The sequence below is a fragment of the Periophthalmus magnuspinnatus genome, chromosome 24 (genome assembly GCF_009829125.3).
Source record: "Periophthalmus magnuspinnatus isolate fPerMag1 chromosome 24, fPerMag1.2.pri, whole genome shotgun sequence".
Lineage (NCBI taxonomy): Eukaryota > Metazoa > Chordata > Actinopteri > Gobiiformes > Gobiidae > Periophthalmus > Periophthalmus magnuspinnatus.
The window spans coordinates 13,235,666-13,259,396 of record NC_047149.1 but is presented as its reverse complement, the minus strand read 5'-3'; the positions used below and the strand labels follow the sequence as shown (position 1 = coordinate 13,259,396).

General features: G+C 38.8%; 1 protein-coding gene across 1 annotated transcript in view; it reads right to left on the bottom strand.

Moving 5' to 3' along the window:
- LOC117392485 (nesprin-1-like) overlaps positions 1-23,411 on the bottom strand; it is an 89,440-nt gene extending 66,029 nt beyond the window's left edge. Inside the window, exons 1-3 of the mRNA XM_055232405.1 lie at positions 23,359-23,411; positions 21,775-22,254; positions 6,818-6,879 (exon numbers count right to left, since the gene is read on the bottom strand). Coding sequence (XP_055088380.1) covers positions 6,818-6,879; positions 21,775-21,841 — 129 coding nt within the window. The 5' untranslated portion in view covers positions 21,842-22,254; positions 23,359-23,411. The remainder of the gene's footprint in view (positions 1-6,817; positions 6,880-21,774; positions 22,255-23,358) is intronic.
- Between the last annotated feature and the right edge of the window lie 320 nt (positions 23,412-23,731).

Here is a 23,731-nt window from a genome sequence, read left to right as displayed (position 1 = left end):
CAAACTGCTTTTTGCCTCCCTGACCTGCCACATGCGCTTCTGCGTTTGGAGGGGGATTCCACATCAAGGATTTCTCTTAAAGCACAGTCACATGTCGCCGGTATGGGGAGGAGGGTGTACCATTCACAAGAAGATTATCACAGAATTGAGCAAAAGTAAGGGTACGTGTGTGCACATGCAAAAATGTGTGTGCAGAGTGCAAATGAAAGTGGATATAATTGTGTGGCTAGAGTGGCAGTGGAAAATATGATAGCAGGCAGAGTGGAGAGGGGACACTAGGCTTGCGTCTTTCAAAATTAATTACCAAATGCAGACGCTTGGCTCTCTAATTCCACTTCTAATGGCATATTAGAGGCTCAGATGTTGGGATATTAGGGTATTTAGACAGCACCCGTATCAGTGAATGACAGGAGAAACAAAATTATTTCAAAGGGATAAATTACGCCACATGCTAATTGAAGTTAAATTTACCTTTTTGTTCATTATAATCCAAAAGCTAATGGGGACATTTGTGACTAATTACAAAATAAGGAAGTCATATCAATTCTTGTATGCAGTTACAAAAAATGAATCAAGGGTTTAATGAGTTAATTACATATAAGTGTCTAGGCCGGGGGGGACCCGGTTTCCATGGAAAAGAAAACACTGGGAGTCGCAAATACTTTTTGACACCTAAAATGAAGATAACACTGTATCTATATATATTTTTTTACCTTTATGCTCTGTATAAACAACTATAGTGTGTTTCCTATGAAATCCATGAAGTGTTACAGAGAAAATAAAATTGTATTTATGTAATGAACACATTTTGAACATTTTGAACTCTTAAAAAAAACAAACCCCCCCCCCCCAAAAGGTAAATATTAAATATAAATATTTGCAAAATATCTGCCTAAATATTTATTTCACCTGGTTAATAGGACTTCTTCTTCTGAACCTCCAGGCGGTAAAAAGTCACTTTCATCTTTACGCAGGACTGTAAGCTGTCGTCTGTGAGGTGTAAGCAGTGTTTGTTTTTATTATAGTTCATGGTGGAGAATAGCTGCTCATATACGTATGTGGATCCGAAGATCGACAGGACTCCAAATGCACATTTCTTCATGTTTATGTCGGTGTCGAGGATGGCATTCCATGTTTCAAACACGAGTTTGCCTGGTCTTGGAAGGTTCTCAATATCACTCCATTAGTTATTCTGATCAAGTGTGGTCTTCTGATGGGCAACATCGTCAAAATCCTCTGTCAAGCGTTTGAATTTGGACACCCATATATCTTTGTCAGTTATGTCAGCCAGCTCCAGCTCCAGATCAGGTTGACTTACACCTGCAAATGTGTTTTGGGAGGTATTTTGATAGGTATACCGGCTTCCATGAGTCTGACGCTTAGTTTGAGCAATGATAAATAATAAAATATAATTTTATTCTAATATTTCAAGATCACAATATTCTTTCAATTTAGAACTACAATTTAAAAAAGAACTAATGCAAATAAAATACACTTCAATAAAATACTTATAATTCATTTTCCCAAGCCACACCGAGCCGCAGTATAAGAATGAAACAGATGCGTGCGGCTCCAGAGTCACGGGTTGCCAACCTCTGGTCTAGGCCATAATTGATTGTGAGGAGTCTGAGGATGTGTGTCTATTTTAGCCCCATGTTGCCATTCGGATCAGTGCCTTTCCAAAGATCAACAGTGATGGATTGTATTCAAAAACATGTAAGTTTGGGATTTTAAAGGGCATAATTGGGGAAAATGATCAATGAGGCAGTAGTGATTTACTTTTTTATGCTGGTTGTATTGACATTCTAGTATTTAAAGTGTGCTTTGGCCTGTGCAAGGTGGTTTGCTAAGGTGTTGGAATGGAAGTTAAACTATTTCTCATTCAAGATGCAGCATGTTAATACATTGTGAAGAATGAGTTCATTTTGAAATAAAGATAAGCCAAAATTAGCCAATGGTTTTAGGGTGCGACTGTACATTGTGAAGTATTGTTTTTGCATTGTCTGATAGTAAACCACTACATTACAATACATTTGCAGTTAGCCATACGATACAACGGTAAACATGTTTAAATTATTGGTTTATTTTCTAGAGACCATGTGCAAACACATTAATCTAATAAAAGAAATTATGCTTTACGCCAGATTTAGCTAAAGCTAGTTTCCATCTGCAGTCCTCGAGCAGGTTACAAACAAGATACAGATAGTTACACATAGAGTTACAAGTTACAATTGCTGACGTAATATCTTTGCTCTAATAATAATGTCTTTGAAGCACATCTAAATATGTTGATTTCTTAACTTAAATACTGAGGAGTGAGGGATTTGAATGTTTTTAAAACTATTTTTGAAAGTGAGTATCACAGACAAAAGCACCTTTTTTTCTAAAATCAATAAAACTAATGAAAAATACCCCAAATTTAATAGATTTTGTAACCAGCCACTGTATTATTGAAGGTTTTTACAAATACAATTCACTATATCCTCATCTACTGAAAAAGGCTGCTACTGCAAATAGAGTGAGTTTAATGGAAATAGTATGAATGCTAAGTGCTTTACTCAGGCCACGGTCAATGCTCTGTGATGTACAAGTTTCAATAGAGAGTCTATGATGCAGGGTGCGTGTCATCCACTCAGTCGCCCTCTCTGCACCCTCCAAAAGAAGTGGGAGTGGGGTAAGTAAACACTTTTGGAGCAGGAGGCTAATCTCTAAGAACACTTGGTCCAATGATCGCTGCTTTAAAGCCATGAAACGCTCCACAGACGATGAGACCTCTGCGGTCACTTTGTAATTAAAGCTTCTCAGGGAGGATTTGTCAAAATTGAAACTGAATTCTACCCATGCCAATCCACAACTTTAAAGAGACTCATGTCTTCAAAACTTTTAGTCTGAAGCTGGTGATTTTTGGAAAGTGAAAGTTGCACATATTAAATTATTTTGGTGGTCTGTGGGGTATTAAATGGGTTGAGCAGTGTAAAGGCTTACCACATTTGGGATGCACATGTCAGACTTTGGGTTTGCTGCTAATAAGCGATGAGTCGAGTGCCTAACTGACAAAATACCAGTCTAAAATAGTGAAAGCTGGACTCAACTCATTGTTCATCTACTTCAAGGGTAAATGCTATATGTTTTGCAAATACTTTTAACCTGATTGTTTCCTATTTCTATTTCTATTTCTTAACCCTTTGAGTTGGAATAAGTACAACAAAATAATAACCTGAATATACTATAAAAGCTCCTTTCAATATGGTCTTAAAAAAAGGAATAAATGAATAATTATCTCTGCAGTGTACATATGGTGGAAACAGTTGGATACTGCAGAACTGCCCTCCCACACTTCTAACTTCCTCTGGTCTAAACCCGACTTAATCTGATGAACTGCTGGGTATAATGAGCCCCATTAATCTTCGGAGTAAATTAACACTCATATAGAAAAGTCTTTATGTCGAGGCTTAGAAGATTTCTTTGTTGTACCTGTGGAGTGGAAAGAGAGGGGGAGGAGCTGGAGGAAGGAAAGTCCTAGCACCATTTCTCACCTACCGATTAATCACACACCTTTAGGCACTGAATTAAAAGACCTGTGATAACTGGAGTGGCCCAAGGCATGATCTGTCCCTAGAGACTACTGCTAAACCAACCATTAAAATATCCCTGTCTTGTCTTGCAGTAATTTTCTCCCCTTCTTTTCACATTTGTAGACAATTTGAATGTTGATAACAATGCAATGTGTGCAGTAAGCTAAGCAGTCTAAAATAGGCTACATTTGTTTGTAGTTTAATGTAGCGTACCATTAGCCAAAAAATAAAAGGCAATTCATGAATAATCAAGACAATAAAAAGCTGGGCCAAAACAGAGTCCGTTAACTTTCCTACAGTCCCAAGCCTCAGAAAACAGAATATGTCAGGTAGGGCATCAAGGTAAATTATATAATATGCAAATCATAGGAAATAGTCTTGTAACCACTGCCAGATCTAAACCAGAATTATGGCAAGACTGAAGAGGTCTGAACCAATAAACTAAGACTCATTCCGAATTTGTCAAGTTAGCCACAAAGCTCCTAGCTCCTCCAAAACCGGATGTGCATCACCATCTGCCAAGAGAAGGACTGTCCGAATAGTTGGCTGAGCTACGAAGGAGTTAGGAAAATGAGCATGCATGCTTCCTTTCAAAGCTCCTTTAGCATAGGAACTTCAGGAGCTTCCTAAGGAGCTATGAGGCATCCCACAGTACATTTTCCTCAAAGGTTGCTGAACATGGCTGATCTCTGCACAAAGAGTTTATCATGCAGTAAAAGTTGTATCGCCGTCATTATACAAAACAATTATCTGGACAAACCTTATAAACTATAAACAAACTTTATACAAGAGTGCAAATGAAAGCTTTTAGGGTCATCACAGCTCCTTAAGCTTTATTTGTAGACTACATAATGGCATAAGGGACAATCTGTGCACATTGTTTAAGTTTATAAAAACAGAACATAAAGCTGCATGGCTAATTTGCATACACTTCGCTATATGCTCCACTGCAGATGGACTAAAGGACGAAAGATTTACTGGGATAGAGGACAGAGGACAGAGGCCAGAGGACAGAGCAGAGGCTGTACAGCTGATGGTGAGTCTGGAGAATATCATCATCTCATTAACCAAAGATTAGAACTGTAAAGAACCAGTGGTGCCCTACCATAGTTTGAGAACAACTAATGTCTCGGAATTTTCAATAATAATCTACCATTTTGCTGTCTAATAACATGCTTTTAAATGTAAACTGAAGGTAATTTTTAAAGACATGTGTAAATGTTTTACTAATGATATGAAAGGAGATTTTTAGAGACAGATGTAAATGTTTGTTTTATGTTTTAATGATGATGATGTTGTCTAATTGTGTTAACTCCCCTTCCCCTTCCCTTGGCTGCTCTGGCATGCCCAGGCCAACATTGTAAATAAGAAATTGTTCTTAATGTTTTACCTGGTAAAATAAAGGTTAAATAAATAAATAAAAACATCTTACCCAAGTACACTACTCCTGTTCCAAAGTTGCCATATGGGAAATGTAAATGTAAAATGCTCACAGGATGTAATTAAACCTCTAATTGCTCAGAATAACATCAACTGTCTCAATAATACAGTCCCATCTGCACTGACCTTTAACCCCTCCTCATATACTCCCTCTTTGAACACTACCATGAGCTGCAGTGACGGTACAGCAGTTTTGAAGACAAATACAGACCAATCAGCATCGCTATGGCAACCTCAGGCATCAGGTGAAAGGGTAAGCAGTTTGTGATGAGCAAGGAGAAAAGAGAAGACAGGGGGAGAGAGAAGCGGCTAATTTGATCAAGAGCACAGAAAGGACCTAGCATTGTTATCTAGGGCCAAAGAAATGTGATGCTATCGCTAGCCTATTGATTAAATGAAATGGTTAATTAAAGTGGAATTAAACGGTTTTCAGACTTAATGAGTATTCAAGGTACTGTCAAACCAATTTATTTGTTTTCGGCATATAACCGTTCTCAGTTGTAGAAATCCATGACAGCAGCCACATAATGACTTAATAACTAAACATTGCATCACCATATTATTTAAATTCATTTAAATAATGGTTTATGGGTAATTTTTGTGGTGTTAGAACTTGTTATTTAATATTACCCTGACTTTTATTCCCTCCAGAATGCTTTTCAAATGAATTTTCTGCTTGGTGTCACTGTGCTGCACGGGCCTTCACAGCTGTCGAAATCAAGTATGAGTCCCAGAGAGGGGCGTAGATGATTGAAAAAACACCTGTTTGTGTGTTGCATTGATTTGTATTTGTTCTGTGTGCTGATTTCCTGCATAATTATTATTGTATGAATACTCACTAGTCCATTGTTTTGTTTAGTAGTCCTTATATTGCAGGACTACATTAGGAAAAACTAACAATACAGTAGTCCCACAGCTCTTTTTCAAACCCCTTTTCATTCCGCAAACTCATGCATTATTTATGTACTCTGCAGTGAGACTCAATAGTGCAAAAGCCACGGCTGTCCTGAGGCAGACGGACGGAAGTGTGGCTTCCAGTCTTTTAGCTTTGGTAGGTTAAGTGTCTTACCCAAGGACACAACAATGACATCCACTTATGGGAATTGAGATTGAAGTCCCCATTGATCGTGTGGGCAAAACACGCATTCAACTTCAACTTCATTCAAGTGTGTACCCAGTATGTAAACTACTGTATAAGATGCAACTGTGCAAATTGCACCTCATAATAACGATAAATCACAAAAGTCAGACATTTATTCAAGATATGAAGTATTAGATTGTAACGAGAAGTAACATGCAGGGGTAAAAATGGCTTAATTTTGAATTGAGCAACTAAACATGAAACACTGCACATGTCATTGCATAGTCCAATGAAAACTTGATTGACTGTTTCTTCTGGCTAATTGCGCTGTCTTTCTCCATACTTATTGTCTATCTAAAATTACATGTAATGTTTAAATCTCTTATCCAGTGCAATCTAAATGAGCCACACTGAGACAGACAGCTAACTAGGGCCTAATTACAGCTTGAAGGCAACTGATAGTATGTGTATTAATGTGAAAGTATTAATTGCTAAGAAGTTAAAATCCTTGCTACCAGCCATTTGTGAACAGTAATGTAGATGGAGAGGAAAGGCATGCAAAGGAGAGCTGTGCGTGTGGTCTAAGCTGCAGAGTTAGTCTCATGACCAGCTCTACAAAGAAGAGACTGCATGTATAGGGTTGAAATGAGGAAGTTATTTTGCACAATTATCAACAATAGGGAGAGGGAAACTCAATACTGGCAGCCTGCAGTCGTCTTACCTTTGCCAAGTGGGAATTGATCCATTTAGTGAAAGTCCTCTTCTGCACTGCCTCTTGCTCATCTGTAAATCAGAGCCCACAGCATCAGCTTAAATCCCCAGTAAACACAAAATACTTACAATAGAATTATCTCATTGTCTATTGTTTTCAGCGCTAGAGGACAAGCAAACAATAATTAACTTAAGTTTTACAGTTAAGATGCAAGTATTTATCATATTTTCACATATAAGGGACTGGCTTTCAAAGAGAAGGCATTTGACATTTAAAGATGGCATTTTGACAAGTGGGATCTCCCCTAATGTGGGCAGAAATGTGCTTTCAAACCTTTCATATGTTATAAGGGCAAAAGATGAAAAAGATGAAGGTATGCGTAGCTTTACTGTGCATTTACATATTGGAGGCATCATAGAAATTTAAGGGCAATTTTTAGGTTATGAGTTTGCAAAGCAGAACATCACCAAAACATCACCAGGTTATTCACTGATTTATTTATTTGAACAAATGGTAAGAGCGTATAGCAACAATGAGCTTTAGGTGGATGGTACAGTAGCCCATCAAAATAATACACCATCACATTATTACTGTAACTACCACTGACCGTACATGGTACATGGCAGAAGGGAGAACATCCATTAAGCAACAGAACAATCAATAGCATAGATGTCCTCTCCCAGTGTCCCCTAAAAGCCACTTCCCTGAAAGTAGGACAATGTGAAATGTGAAAATAATTGTTTCTTTCATTATCTTTTCATTGTATAAGCCTTTGAATTCAGCAATACACATTTCTCCTGCCGTTTATGCAATAATATGACCTGACAGCAAAATTCATTACCACTTGCACTCCTAAACTGGGACTATTGCTTACACAAATCAGTATGCAGTTGCACACTTCTCTCATTAGAGGCTGTATAGATCTCCAGTCTGTACCTGGCATTCTGAGTGTACTGCTACACAGTGACTGGCATATGTGACAGAGGCTTTTTTCTATCCCATCTGCGGCATGGTGCAATATCCTTGAGATAAGATAGGGCGTCTGACACACTGACTCCCTTTAGCTTAATGAAATATGCTGACGGTTTGATTACACTAGATAGAAGTTGGTCACCGTGTCAGTGGGTAGAGCAGGGCTGAGAAAGAGGAGTGTGTGTGTGTATGTGGTGAAAAGACTGCTGGTCATACATAATGCAGACACATAGTCATACGTGCCAGTGAGCATATCTCTCCCCACTATAGATTAATCTTTTGATTGGGACCCTGGATGATCAAATATTGATGTCTGGTAATATCGGAAGAGAATGAGAAAATGGTCTTGCTTTAATCTTAGATGGGGGCATACAGAAAGTGTGGTGCCAACCTTAGACGCAGGGACAGGGTGACTTTGAAATCCCATTTTTTCAATATCACACAGGGCTAGTTGCTAAAAGAAGCCTAGTAGCACTGATTCAACGCAGCTTAATTCATAGTTTATTTTGTGTGTAATTAGTCTCATTACAGCCCCCCAGTCAAATCCCCCCCCCCCAACCCCCACCATGAACATGACCTTAATAAAATCATCATTATCATCATCACCATTATTACTTGTATGCATTGTGACAAGACTCAAAAGTCACAACAGCATTTTTAATAATTTAAAAATGTATATTATATACAACTTGCTATGATTCCAATGTGGGATATAGACAGACAGCGTGACAGAAGATGAATGAATTGCATCTAAATCCCTATGTGCCGGCAAACAGCCACAGGGTCAAATAGAGAAAAATGTAGACATCTGCCCACTGCTCTGGGACCTAAGACCTTATCCCCGCGTGTTTGCCTCACCTGCTGCAGGCTGAGGCGACCCACACACACACTAACACAGACTCTGCCAAAAGTGGAAACGCCCCCCTCTCCTTCCACGTCTGCCCATCTAGCGCTTTACACACCACCCCTCCCATAGCCAAAACAATCTCGCCTGCAGAGAAGAGACTGCTTGTACCACACTGCAGTAAAACACTACTACAACTATACTTGTATCCGAAAACGCAGTATGCGGTTCCACTTACCACGCAGGTAGTGATAGACTCCTGTCACCAGATTGAGGGATGTGTTATTTCTTTTTGGGGAGGATTCACCCCCCACGCGTCGTGCAATCTTGTGCCCCAGCCTCTTCGGATCCTGTCTGCTGTCATGGGGACGTTGGGAGGACATCCACAATCACCAATAAAAAAAGCTACAGAGTTAACCTTGTCCCTGCCCTTGCTATTTTTGTAGAGAGATGTGTCTCAAAACAACTCCCCTGAGATGACAGTGTGGTGAACTGTTGCTCTAGGAAAGAAAAAAGTGTCCAAAATCTTGTAATGGTCGTGTATCCTCCTCGCTGTCCTGTCCTGCAGTGTGAGACCGCGAGCCAACTCGTGGTTTTTGCAGCCAGGCTAGTGTGATGTGAATGTTCGTGTAATGTTCAGGCTTGTTTTGTGTGTGTGTGTTAGAAGTGATAGCGTGCAGTGCGGTGCCGGCTTGCCTCAGCATCAATCTTTCTCCTCTCTCTCTCTATCTCTCTTTCCCTCTCTCTTTCTGAACTATACTCATTCCCTCCCACGTTCTCCTGCTGGTCTCACTGACTGACTGTAGGCTGCGGGGAACAGTCCACTTCCCACCTTAGGAGGCGACCAATCACAGCGCGTGGGAAGCGTGATGTCACAGACCAAAAGGGAGTGAGTTGAAGGGGACTGTTTAGCGGGTTAGGAGGGGCGGAGGAGTGCGACTTTAGTCTGACAGCTCCGGGACAGACGTGCAGGAATTCCCTATGATTATATTACCCCCCTCGACGCGGGTAGCATGCAGCGATCCGAGGGTTTGTGGCTTTCCGACTCTGCAAAAGCCTGAAGGGAAGCAGACTATCAATGTCCTGTTTGTTCAGCTACTGTATTGAGCCGCTGTATTGTATCACTTTTATCTCAGCCACAGTCATATCTGGTACAGCTGTTTGTGTGTGAGTCTGCAGCCTCCAGGGTAGAAACGCTACAATATAACACAGTAGGTAAACATCTTTTATGAAAGAAAAAAAGAGACACACAATATATGTGTGTATAGTGATAGTGATAGTAAGACTAGGGTATAAGATAGTGAGACTAGAGTACAACTTGTAGCTCTGTTACTTCAAAGATCTGTGGTAGAACTGTATTACTTATTTTTTTCTCTACATAAGCATATCAACAAACCTAAAAGACACAATCAATCAAAGTGTACCTACAGTGAATGGCCAGAAATGCCTAAGCTTCAAATATTGGATTAAACAATTACCATGATTCACACTGATTTAAACATACGGACCAACCACTTTCATGCATTCAATTTGAGTTTTCAAACACTGAATCTTGAGCCAAAAAAAATCATAATACATCTGTTGAATGAAAGTACATATTTTTGTTTAAATAATTTAGCATGGGCAGCGACAATAATGAGCAGCAGTTTCCTTCTTTAGTGCACAGCAAACCCAACACAATGGATGCTTTGTTCATCCAAACTATTGTAAATTCAACATATAATAGAGCCTCTCCAAAATCTAAGAGCCACTACAGTCACTAGGAACTGGATCAGACACAGCACTGTATGTGTTAGTGAGCCAAAATTACCCCTAGACACCACTGCCATCAAGACTACAGTAAAATTACACCAAAACGCACCAGTATTTAACACCGCCTCCTCCCATTTTCACTCATTGTACAGCCCAAAGACTGTGTAGCATTTTATTAGGATCACCTTTAAATGAATAGGCAATAACTATGCAGAATATCTCATATCAGGGTTAAAGATGATAGGGTCATTTGTCATTTTTGAGATTTTTTCCATTTTGTTCTTTGGGTTCCCCTCGTAAGAGATTTAATTATGAAAGTCATCTATAACCAATGGCAGCTGTCATCTGCTATCTGTTGATAATCACAGTACTGACACTCTTCACATTAAAATTGGTCTATTTTTGAACCAGTGCAAGTCAACATATTCTATTTGTATGACATTTTATGAAGGCAAACATACACAGACGAAAACACCAAAAGTACTGTACCATGACCCAAAAAGCCTACCCGAATATATCTTGCAATCCAATTCCCAAAATGTAATACCGCTATAGATTAGATGTATAGCCCAGAGTACGTTTCAGAATAAATGATCTTCCATTTATATATACTTATATACTTCTAATGGGTAACTAATTAAATATTGAATGTTATATATTCTCTGACCTTTGGTGAATATTTCATAACCACTGATAGTCAAACACTTTTCACAGCTGTTTTTTGCACGGTATACCCATTTTACTAAGCAAGTATATTCAGGTATTATAGATAAAGTCTTGGATTTGTGCACTCTTATATTTACATATACATTGCTTTTACTGCCTCACTCAACACTATAAAAACACAATTTTACGCTCATGGAAGGAAAATTCAGCACAACACCCCCGGCCTCTACTCGATAATAACACAAAATCACAATAGCCAGACTTCAGCGCTGCATAAACAAAAATCTATTGTTCCAGGGCTTTTCTTGCAGCTCTCGTTAGCTTCTGCAAGAACCGGGATGTTAATAATAGAGAAGAATATATTGACGGGTGCTTGTATGAACAACTTATTACAATTTAGTCTAATTCTTCTGCTTTATTATGGTGATTTTTATGTTATTTAGCCAACATTTGCTAAACCAATCTGTTAATAAAATGATACAAGGGTGCTCCATCGAGATAAGAACTCTCCATGGTGCTGAATTTGCCATGTCAACAGATTTCAGTGTGGTGTTATAAACATTTTAATTCAAGTCAACTTCTTTCAGATCACATGCTGCAGATGCTCATATAATGTTTTGTATGAGCTATTTGTTCTACAATGAGAAACAGAAAGGTCTACAGGGAGCTAAACTGTTTAGCAAAAACAACCCCAGGAAGAAATCAACAAGACTGCGAGGGATCATGGGGCTTATTAGAGTTCACAATAGGAGAGAAGGAAATAGCAAAGGCAGGTGTAGCAGTGCAAGGCTGATCGGAGCATTTTTCCATCCCCAGTTATGTTCCCCTGTAGGCTATGGCTTCTCTAGAGTGCACCCATCCTGAAGGAAGAAGAGAGGGGAGAGGGGGCGAGAACAAACTGAATCTCAGCTGGTGTGGAGCCTCTAGCAGCATTTCACAGCACTGGATCCTGTCTGTAGTTTAGGGGCAGGTCATCAGGTCAAAGTCCCACTGCTTAAATACACAGCAGTAAAGAGGAAGAGAGAGGAGGAACAGCCCGATTTTCAGCCATAAAGACAAAAACAAATGGAGCTACGAGACACTACTACTACTCGCACTGTTCTACACCCAGCCTCAGGGTATTTACATTCTCAAAGGAGCCTAGACTTCTCATTTAGTCTCATGTAAAGTCAGAGGAGACACAGCGCCCCCTTGTGGTAGATATGCAGAAATAAAGCCAGAATATGACCTTACCACCTCTTTGATATAGTGCTTTTATTTCATTTTAAAGCTCATTAAACTAGTGTTAACACTCAAATTGTAAAAAAAAGAAATGGATAAATCAAGCACATCTTTACAAAAAAATAAGAAATGTACAGAAAGTGTGTCTGACATTCTGAGTACTGAATTGTGAAATGGCATAAAGGCCAAATGTTATTGATGGTTTGATTACTGTATTCAGTTGGCCTGACAAAGACAATTTACATAATAGATAATGGCAGAGGACTGTAGAAAATTCTCTGCACTAATACATTTGACACAGTGTAATGGGAAACAAATAGGTAGATGAAGGTATCAGATATCAGAAATGTTCCAATGCGATAAAATGGCCTCATAATTATCTGGATATAAGGCATAGAGACAAGCGTGGGGGACAGGTCGAGACTAGACATGGAAGAAAGAGAAAATGAACATACTCAGCACATCTCCGTAATAAATTGGTGTCTCCCTGATGACCCCACAGTGCACTCAAAGATTTCTGATCTCTCTTAATCCATTAATGACTCCACATTAGGCCGGGTCAGTTATGGACACACAGTCTCCAGATAATGAGATATGCCGTACAGTAGGTGTCCAGTATTAATTTCATAATGGAATAATTCAATTACATTATCAGCATATTTCAGCCTATAAATTATCCTAATATATGAATTGTCAGGTGTAGAGAAAGTAAAAGCACATAGTAATCTTTCTGGAACTTATTATTTTCTGTTTCATCCCCTTGCAAAGAAAAAAAACCTAACTTCTTTTCAAACACTTTTCATATAGTTACAGATGTACTGTAAGTGTTTTTTCTAATTGGTAATTACTCTGGCAAAGGTCCTCATTTGACATTACTTTAAATCCATGAATAGAGAATAAAAAATATATAATGTACGTCTAGAACTTTCTCCTTAACTTAATACGTATATAGTGTATTTTGTAATGTAAAGCTTTTAGGCACTAAAAACAAAATGAAATTTAACATAAAATGTATATGATAACAGACATACTTGATACTGTAAATAAATAAAGTTATACAGGTCAGAGAATACAAGAGTCTCCTTGTGTGGCATAGCATTAATGGAACATGTCATCTTGCACTATCATGCACTAAATGGACCGGGGCTGTGTGTTACCAGGATGAGTACCTGGTAATTGCTCTGTATAAAACCCACACACACATGCACAACACACGGATCTCTAATCCACTACTGCTGCAGCCACACATTTGGCCTGGTTTGGGCAGCTTCCCTGTTTTTTCACCCCTCCCAAAAGCTTTTATATCCGCCCCTCCACCCCAAAATTCCAGCTTTTCCCTGTCACCCTGACAATTCCTAATTTAAAAAAAACCTCTTGTGTGCACTTCCGATGGAGTGCTCAAGCTCTCACACCTCAATAACATCCTCTATCCTCACAAGCCTTGCTCATTTACACCACATTTTACCAGTCCCGACATAAGTGCTGAGGAGGAAGTCCAAATGCCACCCCATTAGCATACCTAATTACATTTCAGTAATAATGACGGAGCTTTGAAGAGACTGAGAAGGCAGGAACAAGTCAATGTGATTACCAAGACAAGCCCGTTTTTCCTCCTTTCAAGCACTATCCCAAGCCTTTTGCCATAGCAGATGTGCAGCAAAGGCACTTTAACATTGACAAAAGTGTCCAAATATCACTGCATTCAATTAGCTCCCGGGCCATTGATACACTTGTTTAAGGCAATTCAGCACCTGCAACAACTTCACACAGAAAGTAAATGAATAAGTAATTATAATGGATGGATACAGAGTACAGTGAAAACCACACAGCAAATTATCTCTCTAACTGCATCGATCTGATTCACTCAACTCCATATTAAAGCTAGGACTGCACCGATATCGAAAAAAAATGCATAAATGTAACAGTTGTTAAAGTATTGTATGGTGAATGTGTTTAGCAAATCTTGGATGTTATCTTTTAATAGCCTCTTCATGACAAGAATGGAATACTTGAAATTTTAGTAATGATGGCATTGCGAAATCTATTTAAAAACAGGCAAAATATCAGAGAATCTACACTGGCAACCGTGAGCAACTTGAAGACTAACGCAGGACTAACAAAAGCACTAAAAATGAAGGACTAATTATGCCCAGAACATGCTGAACTCGAAACATAAACCTAACCCAGACTGCATACACCAGGACTGAACCAGCTCTATCCCAACAGAGGGTTGAATCTGTAGCATTCCATGATTCAGTGTGATATAGCTAATATAAGATTACAATACATTTGCAGGTTTTTTTTTTGAATAGCTTAAGTAATCCCTGTCTGCAGGAGGATTTGGACCCCATTGTAAACAGCCAGACTTTATTATCAACTGAATGCACCAAATATGTGTTTTAGCTCCATGAACAACCCGACACATGGCCAGTACAAAGCGGCTACTTCACTAGAGTCACCAGGGGTCATCTCTGCTCCCCTTTCACTAAGAGCATTAAAGAACTCAATTTAGCTTTCAAAAATGATTTTCAGATTTCCCACTGTACTCTCATCTGTGAAGTAAGTGCAGCATGGGGTCAGACGGCCTAAGCTCTTTATCCAGATTCACCGATGCTACACGCAACAGAGCAGTGAAAGGACACCGTCAGCATACACAAAATAAATCGCGGTAGAGGTTGCACTAAATTCTGTTATATCCTTCTTCACTGCTGAAATATAAAAATGGAATGGAACAGAGCCAGGGTGGAGTACACTGTCACACACATATCTAGTTAAGTGCATTTAGGCTCGTGCAGCTGCAGCCAATTAGTGTCTTATTGTGACAGATGTATAACTTTCATCTAATTTTTTAACCACCTGTTCATTCAGTAATCAATCTTATTTTGTACAAGCGTTTTTCAAATCTACAAAACTTAACCGAAAACACACCCATGCTTGGCTTATAATCTCCATGTTATTAAAAGTAGTGTGTTGTGTCAACTAAGAAATTGTGTTATAAGGATCACAGCAAGTTCAACAAAGCCCAGGGGGCATGCAACAGGAAATAACTTCCACAGATACATGGAGGAAATTGTTTACAAAGCAAACATGATTTTGAACCTAAAAAACAGAACATGGGGGTAGTGGTTATTACTGGTTTCTAAAGGTGGTTATCTAAAATAAGTCTAACTAAGGGGGAAAAGTAGCAGAGGTTCCAGTACTCCACCACCAACCAGAAGGTCAAGGTTTGATTCCTGCTCAGACCAAGTATTTTTCTTGTGTCTAGGCAAGATACTTCACCCATGTGGCCATGTATGGAGTGAATGAATAATGACTAAACTGTAGTAGTTTAAGAGGCTTGTCGAGCCTCTAAAGCCCAATAAAAGTGTAAGGAATGATTAATGTTTATTAAGGCATTGGTGAGATTATGGTAATGAATCTGGACTCTCTTCTACGTGAAACACACCGACAGACAAACATTTCACTTTTACATTCTTGCACTTTATATCAACCATAAAAAGCTATGCATCTTTTATGAATGATGTCATTTTGAATACCCCTTTTTTAAAAATCTTATTTTCATACAGGCCTTACTCGATTTTGCTAATCAGATAAATTAAAGCCTAATTAAAGCACAGTTTTGGTAATTACACATTGCTTTGAATGTTGCAAATCCTAGCTTTATTCTCCATGTTTTATTTATTTATGTTGTGAAGATATTGTAAATCCAAGAATAACAGTACATTTATAAATTGTCAAGCTGTTTCTATACAAAGCTCACCAACTGATGAAGTGTATAAATCCATCCCCATCATATTAAAATAAAGCTGTGATTGTCCTCTCAGATATGCTGCTGAACTCATCACATTATCTGACCAGCTGACCTCCGAAAGGTCACCACCATACCCCCATCTGTCCTCTATTAAAACCCCTTTAGAGTAGAATACAGGCCCAGGGGCACAGTGTCCTCATCCAATCGCACAGACAGGTAAAGAAGGGACAGGCGTCTGGGTGTGAGAGATAAGTGCAGGGATGAGACGCTAGCATCAAATGAACTATAGACCAAAGCATGAAGGGGTCAAGGATACCACGGTGAGGAATTATCTACAAAAGCATTATTCTGGACATCCTCCAAGAAGTATCACCGTCATCAATTTGCGGGGTTCAAAAGATGTCCAACCAAAATGGAAACTTTGTATTAGTGCTGATTATGGACAATTACTATGATATTTTCTGGTTTGTGAAGAACATGAGTTGAACCATCCCTGCGCAAGGTCTCCCAAAATGTTCAACTATTCAGACAGAGACTGCAGCGCATTGTGCGCTCTGCTGAGAAGGTGATTGGCTGCAGCCTTCCATCGCTACAGGACCTGTACGTCTCCAGGATTCGGGGGCGAGCAGGCCATATAGCAGCTGACACCTCTCCCCCTGGACATGGACTATTGGAGCCACTTCCCTCTGGCAGGAGGCTACGGTCCATTGGGACCAGAACCTCTCGTCATAAGAGCAGTTTCTTCCCCTCTGCCGTTTGTCTCATGAACATTTGCTAATATTTGCACAAAACTGGACACTTTATAACACCGGTCACTTTAATAAGTCATGTTTGCACTGTTGTTCTGATGCTGCTGTTGTATATATTTTCTACCTTTAAGTATTTTATTTGATTTTTAAGCATATCTTTTTTTTTTTTTACTTCGTGCATGCCCTTATTTGTATTTGTATTTATTCAGTGTGTTTTTATGTTGCAGTTTATCACCAAAATAAGTTCCTAGTTTGTGAACTGTGTTCACAAACGATGGCAATAAAAGGAATCTGATTCTATAAATCATGTTAACTGTTTCCAGCATCCTTTCTAATGAATTACTAGTTTATTCACTATTCATTTGAAGCTAGGTGTTACCAAATTGTATAATAGATTTGCTCTCTAAGAAATTTTCAATTTTCAAGTATAAAAAGTATTTTAAAAAAGTATAAAAAACCCATCCTACCCTGAGCAGAGATTAACCTTACTTTCCTGTTGTAATGCAAGAAAGCAAGAAACTGTGCAACTATATAACCAGTTATTTGCAATGTGTTTTCTGTGAAGTTAAAATAGGAAAATTATAAGCTGAACAAACTGCCAACAATGTTTTCAAGTATTTTTCAACAACTAAACAACTAAAGCAATTTCTCCTGATACTTACAATTGCTGTGCTAAAAATAAGTAAAAAGGAATATAATCTGATTATTATTATATAATTATTTCAAGAAATATCTTCCGTATCACCCTGTCTGATCACATAAGGCTGTAGAGTGGGCGTCAGGGGACAGTTTCTCATTGTGTGGGCAGGACCCCTCTGGTGGCCTCATTTTGTGATGTGTCAGTCACCTCCTCTCCGACAGTCAGGTTAAAGAGATTATAATCTGATCTGTCACTGCTGTGCTACTGAAGGCTGGACACACACAACCACTGCATTCACACAGACACATTTATCAAACACAATGTACTGAAACAGAGGCAGACATTACCTATAAGCCTGCGGGGCAGACATGGCATGTGCTGGATGTCATGTGCACCAATCGCTATGGCAACTGCCCATAAACATCTGCAAAAGCAAGATGAGGAAGCAATAACAACAGTGCTGTGGCTCAATAGTGTAGTGGTCTGTTAATATACAGTCACTGAAAAAGACAACATGCCACAAAATGTTCTATTTCTGTAGAGCTCTAGTTTTGAGTCCAAAACATGGTATCTCTTTAGAAATCATCATTCCTAACTATGCCTGTGTATTAAGACAGGAATTAACAGGTATACAACCACTATTTATGCCTAAATTACAATAGATTTAAATTTGAATATGTTCATTTTTCATGAGTCATGGGTTCTTAGAATTTTGTAATTTCTTCCACTAAAAATATTACATTTGCTAGTAAAGCTACATTGCAATATATTGTGCAGTGCTTTTATTTAGTGAACCTGTGGTGCACAAGTTTCCTCATGTGAAGAAGCACAAGAGCAATAGCTGTGTAAATGGTCAGCTTTAAGGGCTAGTGTCTATTTGTTCTCCACTCACAAACTGCTCTCTCCTGGTGGTAGCATTTGAGAGAATACAAATTACCCATTAGGGCAATTTTCGCAGACAGAATTTGCTTAAAATTGAAAGCATGGCTATACTTTTAACCAACAATAATCTATGCTGTGTGCATAAAAAACAACATACTTGGTAAGTCCAAATAAGTATCCCAGGTGGGTCAGTTTTAACATTCCAGTTACAGTCAGACCCAGAGCTTCAGTAGTTTGAAAGTTAATTGAATAAATAAATATTCAAATGCTGTCTGTTGAACTGTTATGACAGTATTCACAATAGTCATAACTAACATATGCTTTCTCTAATTCGGTGCAGCTCAAATGGCAGCTATTTCGAACAGTTTGCTTCCATGTGGTGGAGTGTAGTATCCAGTGCTGCAGAGGATAAATGGCATTGTCAGATCTAAACAGGAGGCTGGCATGGCTCAAGGTGACCGTCTGCTTGGACCTGAGCTGGACCAGAATGTGGCCCCTGGCAACAGGATGCCACTCTGGCCCTGTGCCAACTTGGAGAGGGGTCCCACCAGCAATTGCACACACTAGAACTGGTGTACCGGCTCCCTCTGTTTGTCCAGCCTGCTGTCTCTCTTCGCTCTCTCTCTAGCTTAGTTTATATAATTTACTAATGGCATTTAAAACAGGTATAAAGTTAACAAAATAAGTATTGTTTGTTTACATCAAATATCACAATATTCTACATACCATGAATTAAGTTTAATATGGCTTCATCTAGATTCACCGGTGATCTTTTTAATTTTATTTATTGATTTATTGCCAATTATGTTTCCTGACGAACAACAACATTTTTTTCAGGCTTATGACAGGACAACATTTACATATTCTATTATGTATTTGTTTCAGCAAATTGTCTCTCCCGTAATGTGTAGTATGCTGTTTTGCAGACTATTTGAACATAAGTTTTTCTTAGATGTCCTTCCTAATATTAAACTATACAATAACAATATGTTGTTATAAGAACACGTTAAATAGTTAGGTTTTAAAGCCATAACACAGAGATTTCAAGCAGACAGATATATCAAGCTGTGTTGAATATATTCTACATTAAATATGAGCAAATATGTGGGTAAAAAACGCTGATCTGCAGGATGCCCACAGCCAGAACACTATTCTTAGTCTCCCTTTCACCTCAATATCTTTTATACACAGACACACATCACACTCTCTAAAAGGAACTGGTTTTTCACCTCTTACTTGCCTGAGGTGCCTGCTCCACTCAATTCAAAAATCCTCCATCCCACACATTGAAAACCCCACCAGGTGCTCTCTGTTCACAATAAGTCGGAAAAACCCCAGGTGTAGGCGGCGTAGTTGTGCGCCTCTACCACCTACGCACGACAAAAACAGGTGAGGAAAACCCAGTCCTGCAAACAGCTCTCATTAACGAGTGACAACAAAGGGCAAATTCCACAGCATATGGACCAGTTCAGTCTGGGATGAGTTTCAAAGTGGCTGCACCATTCATTGCCATATGGTGTCACTAATTGCTGTTTTTCTCAGGCACACCAAAAAGCATAAGAAAAAAATGTTAAAGATGGTTTAAAAATGGGTACAAGTTTTGATGTAGTATTGCTAAAAACTACAGCCAAAGGCGACCTTATTTTATATAATTCAAAAACACTGACTCTATTTAGGGTGTAATATTTGAAAGTAATCAGGCTTCAAATTATGAATAAATGGCATCAGATTAGATTTAACAGCTAAGTAATGGAAAAGTGGGGTGCATCAAGGCAGGAAAAAATACCATTTAAAAGGCATCCATTCCTATAATGAGAAGCAGTTAACCAGGATGATTGAATTTACAGATGTCACTTGGGACAATCCCTATACAGACAACACAGTAACACATGTTTAGTGTATGTTCCAGCTATGTTCAGGGCTGTTTCATGTTAATAGAAACATTAGCTTTGATACTCACAAGCCCCAAGTCTTGATTCACCACAAGTGGTTCTGTGGTAGTCTCCCGGGACAGCAGGCCAGGGCAAATAAAGGATCAAATGAAATGTCACTTCAAATTAGATTCAGCGTAGCCCTGGAAATAAGCTAATGCAATCATCTGAACAGAAAGAAATCAGACGTAGTTCAGGTGTCAAACACTGCAACATGTAGGGAGAGTAGATGCATTTAGGTTTCATTTATACAGTAATAGGTAAGTATATTAAAGCCACATTAGGCAAAATATGAAACAATAAACTTTTACTTCTTAATTGTGGCCACAAAAAATTTTGAATATATTGCATGTAATCATGATTTATTAGAATGACACTGTGTAGTTTAATAACATAATAATGAATTTCAATTTCTTTTAGATAATTGTAGTCCACACAAAACATTCAAACAGAGGATTAAAAGTATTCCCCTCAACATAGAAGCAGAAGCGAAAGCATGGGTTGTGGGAAGATTACCTCCAAATTTTGGTAAATGCAAGCTCATCCATCAGTATTGTCTCCTTCTGCACTGCCTCGAGCTAAGTTTCTAAATTTAGATCAATGGCAGCGAGTGGTCGGGATCCAAAGAGTGCACTCACACCTGCACAGCCTGATGCAGAGGAGTCACATGGCTCTGACGCTGGGCTCGCACAGAAAATGCCACCTCAGACACCGCACACGGAGCGGCCATATTGGATCTACGCTCTCATATCACCTGACTCACTGGCTGCACTTTGCATACTAATCATCCACACTTGCTGATTATAAAGTGAATGCTGCAGGGGAGGTGACACTGTTAGGTCACTTGACATCTATAAGGCAAATAAGCAAAATAAGCACTATGCAAAATCCTATGCAAAAAGAGAGATGAAAGACATGGTCAAAGTTGTTTAGCTATGTTTGTATGTGTGTCATAGCATTTTGTGCAAAGTACTTGTTTAATGCCTGCTTGAAGAAAATGAAAATCTATTTAATAAGCGTCTAGTCTAGTTAACTTGTCTACTCCGCTTCTATTGCATTATTATACTGACACCTACTGCAGTATTGACTGACCTGCATCCTTAAGTCTATAAGCGTCAGAGCATGACAAAAATGCACCATCAGCAAATGCTGTATGTAGAAATGGGTTTGTTATGTTTTACAATGCCCTCTTTAGAAGACTTGTCTAGTGGACAAATTGCCAAGCAACAAAATGCGCAAACCCTTCCACAACTATGTGCAAAGACACTGCTGTATTCATATTCATCACATGGCCTCAGACAATTCCTTTGATTGAACAGAATGCACAACTAGCAACTTAATGTTAGACACTGCATACTTGTTAACACATTTGTCTCATGTGACATTGCAGATGATACCCAGATTTGCTTCTAGTACACCACTGATTGCCCTTTCACAGTTGATTAAAACATAATAAATAAAAAAGCTATTTGCAATTTTCAGTAGTTGTTTTGCTGTGTCATGCTAGAGGCAGGTCACCTCTAAGACTAATAATGTGAGTACGCAATTTAAATCTTACCTTGAAGCCTCTGCATTACATTGGCAATATGCCGGGGAGAGTGACCATAGTGTCTTGGAGATGCCATAATGATGTCCAGACAGAGGTCAACAAAGTCATGTCCCAACTCCAATACATCAAATCTGCAGGGCTCCCATCTTCAAATCTGCCTCCATGTCATCTGTTCACAGGGAAGACTAGCTGTTACATGAGCTTGTGATACAAGTGACTATGTTCATGATGTTGTTGTGTTGCTCAAGTCATCCCTGTTGCAGTCTGTGGCGGTCTGCACTCACAGCTCCTCCCCTGGCAATGAGGTAAGTGCGTTTATCTATGTGTGTGTATGTGGGAGAACATTTGTGTGAATCAGCCCCTCCTGCTCCCGAGTCTGATCTCACTGCTTCCTGCTCCACACTCACCGTCCAATCAGAGAGACTGGTGTGTCCATCGGTGTGGCATCTGCACCAATAGGACTTCAGGTGTCCAGCCAGGTCTCCTGAGCTGTAATAAAGGTGTGCAGTACAAAATGGTTAAAAAGAAGTATTTGTTGGACACTCACAAAATAAGTTTAACTTATGTAAATACATAGTTTCCTTGATAAAAAAAAAAAAAAAACAACAAAAAACTTTACAGGCAATTAATGAATTACTTTCAGTTTAAGGTAGGTTCTGTTTAGCTGTGCATATGACTGAATTCTGCACTCTTCTCTTTTAATGTAAATTTTATGATAAATATTTATGATTATTTATGTTTTGATTGTTGTATTGTGATTGTTTAATGTCTTCTTATCCTGTAAAGCACTTACAAGTAAACTTGTCTTGCCTAAGTAACACTTTAATTCAATTCAGTTTTATTTTTCACAGTGGTCAGTGCAACGTAAGGCACCCACATACACACACTTGTAGCATATGCACATGGACATCTACACACCCAGCATTTACATACTACATACAGAAGGGTACCTAGCTGAAGATATAGTGCATATGATAAATTACTGTATAGTACTAATAATACTACGGTAATAGTACTAATGATATTACTAGCAATTGAGATGTTGTTAGCCCTCTGAAGCAGTGGACAGCCAGAGCTTGCAAACGATTTCCAGCAGAAAGGCTCATTACACTGTGTGTGAACCCAACGCCCATACAACGCCAGCAATTAACAAACTATTTTATTAGTACTGTCAGTCTCACATCCTTTAATTGGTTTGGGCAGTTCCAAGCCTAGATGGATAAATAAAAAAGTATTTTTATCGTTTAACTACAGAAAACAGACTTCATGGTAAGACTTTATACTTGCACCAAACCAACTGTCAGGAATTACCTCATATATATAATAACAATTCAGAAGGTGATTAGTGGCCTTATTATTCAGTGAAACCTGATTTACTCCCTTATTGACTGTTTATTGACCGTTGCTTAAATTTTCCTCCTACCACATCCGGCTCACCTGCAACTTTGATTAGATGGAGCAATCAATCTTGTGCAATGACATCTATCAACTTCAAATATAGGGCATTATAGAAAATATTCTGGTGTCTGCAAGTTTTGAACCTAAATATATCAATAGATCAAAATAGGCAACAATAAATCTAAAAACCCCTACTGTAAACTAGGCCACGGCAGATCAATTCTATGTAGGCGGGAGGTGAGATGGAGCAGTGGACGCAAAGCACTTATCGCGAGGTGTAATCCCATTAGACAAGTCCTTTTATCATCATCTCCAGAGAGCTCTTAGACGAACTGGAGGAAGACGTCCGGCTCTGTCATTCACTGAAATGAAAAATGGAACATTGGGAATGAGAAATATAAAGGTGATAAATGATGTCTGCTCTCCATTGGTACTCAACGCTGAATAGATATGCACAGGGTTTAGTTAACTGAGATTATGATAATGGACAAAATCTGCTTTTACTTAATTAATGTAATGGCTTCATGCAAATGCACTGACCGGTATATTAAAGCTTGGCACAGTATTT